Genomic DNA, 5,000 nt, shown 5'->3' with positions numbered 1-5,000 from the left:
TGAGCACTTGGCAGGCCAGCAGCGTAATTCTGTTAAAAACAAGACGAAACACATCTGCGTCTAATAAGAAGCACTGGTGAAAATGCAGCCCTTCTGTAAATAAAGAGGGAAAGTGTAGAACATTCTCTGAGTATTTACATCAGAGCGGCGCAGATGGAGAGTTTACAGCATGAAGGATAATCTCCCATGTGTTCTGATGTTGAAAAGCTTCATTCTGATGTAAACCTGATGAAACAGTGATTATCATGCTCAGGTTCGGGATTCACCCGGTGGCGGGCCGCATGCCTGGACAGCTCAATGTGCTTCTGGCCGAAGCTGGCGTCCCGTACGACGTCGTTCTAGAGATGGACGAGATCAACGAGGATTTCCCAGGTCAGGATCAACAGCATGAGCTGATGTGCATTCAACGAGATTGTTATTTGTGACCCTGGAGCACAAAAGCAGTCATAAGGGTCAATTTTGAGAAATTGAGATGAATGCATCATCTGAAAGCTGAATAAATAAGCTCTCCATTGATGTATGGTTTGTTAGGATAGCACAATATTTGTAAATCTGGAATCTGAGGGTGCAAAAAAATCTAAATATTGAGAAAATCATCTTTAAAGTTGTTCAAATGAAGTTCTTAGCAATGCATATTACTAATCAAACATTAAGTTTTGATATATTTACGGTAGGACATTTACAAAATATCTTCATGGAACATGATCTTTACTTAATATCCTAATGATTTTTGGCATAAAAGAGAAATGGATAATTGTGACCCATACAATGTATTGTTGGCTATTGCTACAAATATCCCCCAGCGACTCAACACTGTTTTTGTGCTGCAGGGACACTTATAACATTTAGTGTAATTGTTGAAAGTGCAGAGATGCACATTGCAGCTTCTCTTCAGACTCTTATTTTCCCTTTCATTTTATTTACAGAAATCAAGTGCTATGCTTTTAATTTGTTACATATTTAAATAACTACTGATCCAACCGTTACATCTCTCTGAATCTTTAGTATCTATATCTACACTACTGTACAAACAGTAGTCAAAGAAGTCTCTTTCAAATCAAGGCTGCATTTATTTGATCAAAAATACAGTAAAAAATATGAAATATTATAATGTAAAACAGCTGTTTTCTATGTGAATCTCTGTTAAAGTGTAATGTATTTCTGTGATGTGCAGCTGTATTTTCAGCATCATTCCTCCAGTCTTCAGTGTCACATGATCTTCAGAAATCAGTATAATATGCTGATCTGCTGCTCGAGAAACATTTCTGATTATTATCAATGCTGAAAACAGTCGTGCTGCACAATATTTCTGTGGAAACTGATACATTGTATTTTTCAGGATTCACAGATGAACAGAAAGTTCAAAGGAGCAGCGTTTATTTGAAATTGAAATATTTTGTAACATGTCTTAACTGTCACTTTTTTTTATCAATTTTAAAGCAGCCTTGATCAATAAAATATTTTTTTTAAGACCCCAAAGTTTCGAGCGGTAGAGTATATGTGTTAAATAGCACATGCAAAGTCAGTTTTCCATGAAATATAAAGCGAGTGATTTGAGGTGCAGTGAGAAAGGCGTCTCGTATCTGTCAGACGGATGAGCCGATGATCCACAGACGGCTGTAAAGTTATTTGGCAGCGGTTGGGACACATGTGCACTCTGATCTATGTAATAATTCACTTTATGTAATTGTGCCTAGACATGCAATGTATCGCAGTGACCCCGTGTTGCAGCGACTGGCGTCTGTGCGGTCCGAGTCGGAGGGCAGCACGTGTTTTTGTTTAGCTGGAGCAGATAAGCATGTAGAGCGAGGAGAAACCCGATCCCATCGCATGAGAGCGGCTAATAGCACTTCTGATTGTTCTCGCTGTGTCTGTGCAGAAGCTGACCTGGCGCTCGTGATCGGAGCCAACGACACGGTCAACTCAGCCGCGCAGGAGGATCCCAACTCCATCATCGCCGGGATGCCTGTGCTGGAAGTCTGGAAGTCCAAACAGGTGCGAGGTTTACTGCAATCATTAGAGCTGTCAACTAATCACACATCAATTTTGGTTGAGAAATCACCCCCTAAAAGATCATTTGAAGTCATAATTGTGTTAAAAGTATTTTGATTCAACATTGCATAAATGATGATAATAAATTGAGTATCAATGTTTTTAATGAATATTGAAATATGAAATGTGTCCCTGCAGCACAAAAGCAGTGTTGAGTCGCTGGGGGATATTTGTAGCAATAGCCAACAATACATTGTATGGGTCACAATTATACATTTCTCTTTTATGCCAAAAATCATTAGGATATTAAGTAAAGATCATGTTCCATGAAGATATTTAGTAAATGTTCTACCGTAAATATATCAAAACTTAATGTTTGATTAGTAATATGCATTGCTAAGAACTTCATTTGAACAACTTTAAAGATGATTTTCTCAATATTTAGATTTTTTTGCACCCTCAGATTCCAGATTTTCAAATATTGTTCTATCCTAACAAACCATACATCAATGGAAAGATGATTTATTCAGCTTTCAGATGATGCACACAGCTCAATTTCAAAAAATGGACCCTTATGACTGGTTTTGTGCTCCAGGGTCACGTATGATTCTAACAAAATGAAATGATACCCTCCATATGAAACTAAAGCGCCAGTAGGTGGCGGTACTGAGTGAGTCATTGAATCATTCATTCAACTGATTCGTTCAAACTGCTGATTCATTCAGAAATGGAGCAAGTGACTCTCTTTATGAACGAGTCACTGAATCATTAATTGACACAAAGCTTCATTCAGTAAGGAATCAAACGCTCAACAGTTCTGCCGTGACTTCGATTGCAACTGTTTTAGTTTGTGAAATTGAGCAAAATATTGACAATATTGTGTCTAAAATGCAACACAATATTAACGTCTTGTTTGTTGTATAAATCTATATCACGTTTGCAGTGGTGCAGATATTGGGGAGAAACAGCACTATTGTTGGTGTGATATTACTAAACTACATCATATGATCAGAATATATATTGCGCTCATATCTTGAATTTTAAGCGCATATAACCTCATTCTAATAGACTCTATCACACATCCTTCATCCTGATCATCAGACACTGCATCAGTGGAAGATGACAGACAGCTCTGAAAGGGGCAGATGCATGCTTTCCATAATTAATTGCTCCAAATTAACATGTTAAAAGACAGTCCTAGTATGAACCGCAGCAGTGAATCAGTCATGACTGGAGTGTGTGTGTGTGTGTGTGTGTGTCTGTGTGAATGTGTCTGTGTGAATGTGTGTGTGTGTGTGTGCGCGCGCGTGTGTGTCTGTGTGAATGTGTGTGTGTGTATGTGTGTGTGCGTGCGAGTGCGTGTGTGAGAATGTGTGTGCGTGCGTGCGTGTGTGTGTGAGTGTTTGTGTGAATGTGTGCGTGTGTGTGTGAGTGTTTGTGTGAATGTGTGCGTGTGTGTGAATGTGTGTGTGTGCGAGTGTGTCTGAGTGTGTGTGTCTGAGTGTGTGTGTGCGAGTGTGTCTGAGTGTGTGTGAGTGTGTGTGTGTGCGAGTGTGTCTGAGTGTGTGAGTATGTGTGTGTGTGTGTGCGTGCGAGTGTGAGTGTGTGTGTGTGTGCGAGTGTGTCTGAGTGTGTGTGTATGTGTGTGTGTGAGTGTGTGTGTGTCTGAGTGTGTATGTGTGTGAGATTTTGTACACAGGTGATCGTGATGAAGCGTACTCTGGGTGTGGGATACGCAGCGGTGGACAATCCCATCTTCTACAAGCCCAACACTGCTATGCTGCTGGGAGACGCCAAGAAGACCTGCGACAGTTTACAGGCCAAAATCAGAGAGGCCTACTACTAACACACAGCTCCAGACACATGCACAAGAACACACTTTATTACACATTAAAGTGCCTTAAAAACAAGAAGCCAATCAGCGAATGCATGCAGCTTTGACTTGTAAATAAAAGTATTTAAATCTCAAGATTCAGCTTTCAAATAAACCAGACGTGACTGAGGTTTTGAAACTTTCCCAGCAGCGTGTTTGGCTTTGTTGATCAGTTTCTGCAGGAATGAGAAGAAGAACAGGTCTATTGTGGCCAGGTACGTGTCTGATGCTGCCAAAAACAGGTTCTTCTGCTCTTCAGCGCCACGTTTGGCAAAGCTGTGGAGAAATAACATCCATAACAACTGAAGGAATCACCAAAACCCCCACAAAAATCTACAATAAAAAAACTACAACCAAACGAGATCATCAACAACAAAAAAACAAGTGAAGAGTTAATACGTCATGAATGTTGCTTATTTCTAGGGAATGAAACTCACAACAGCTCTATTGGTGCAAGATCCAGTAAGGTTTCTGCTTCTCTTTATCCGCCTTATTTTTAATCTAATTTGTAACTCGAAGGTGCGAGTCATTGACAGATATTTAATAACTCATTTAATTTTGATCAGTTTCTCAGAAGAGACCCGCAGAAGTTTTTCAGGTAAATGACTACTAATAAAATCAGTCTTTTTTTTTTGTCATTTTGGAGCTTTACAGCGACAGTCCCCATTTACTTTCATTGACTGTAAAGAGCAGCGTGAACATTCTGCTAAACCTCTCCTTTTGCGTTTCCCAGTTTGGGACGGAATGAGGATGATGATGATGATGATGATGATGATGAGGATATTGAATGAAGTCATTACTGACACCAGTATGAATGCGCGTTATGATCCTGATCCGACATCACCGCCGAACACCGTCCACACACACACACACACTCACACACACTCAAACGCACACACACACACACTCACTCACTCACTCAAACACACACACACACACTCACTCACCCACACACACTCAAACACACACACACACACACACTCACTCACTCACTCACTCACACACACACACACACTCACACTCACACAAACACACTCACTCACTCACACACACACGCACACTCACACTCACACAAACACACTCACACGTGTTAAAGTTTGGGCTCCTAAACATTAGATCACTCTCACCTAAAGCA

The 5,000-nt window shown here is 40.3% G+C and overlaps 1 protein-coding gene across 1 annotated transcript in view; it reads left to right on the top strand.

The window, feature by feature from the left end:
- The window catches only part of LOC107574041 (NAD(P) transhydrogenase, mitochondrial-like), a 14,476-nt gene extending 10,515 nt beyond the window's left edge, over positions 1-3,961 (top strand). The window contains exons 14-16 of the mRNA XM_016260514.1: positions 254-372; positions 1,880-1,995; positions 3,692-3,961. Of these exons, the coding sequence (XP_016116000.1) occupies positions 254-372; positions 1,880-1,995; positions 3,692-3,838 (382 nt within the window). The 3' untranslated portion in view covers positions 3,839-3,961. The remainder of the gene's footprint in view (positions 1-253; positions 373-1,879; positions 1,996-3,691) is intronic.
- The last annotated feature ends 1,039 nt before the right edge of the window (positions 3,962-5,000 follow it).

Source organism: Sinocyclocheilus grahami, unplaced genomic scaffold (genome assembly GCF_001515645.1).
Source record: "Sinocyclocheilus grahami isolate Dianchi unplaced genomic scaffold, SAMN03320097.WGS_v1.1 scaffold2100.1, whole genome shotgun sequence".
NCBI lineage: Eukaryota > Metazoa > Chordata > Actinopteri > Cypriniformes > Cyprinidae > Sinocyclocheilus > Sinocyclocheilus grahami.
The sequence above is the reverse complement of the archived record's forward strand: the minus strand, read 5'-3'. Positions and strand labels throughout refer to the sequence as shown.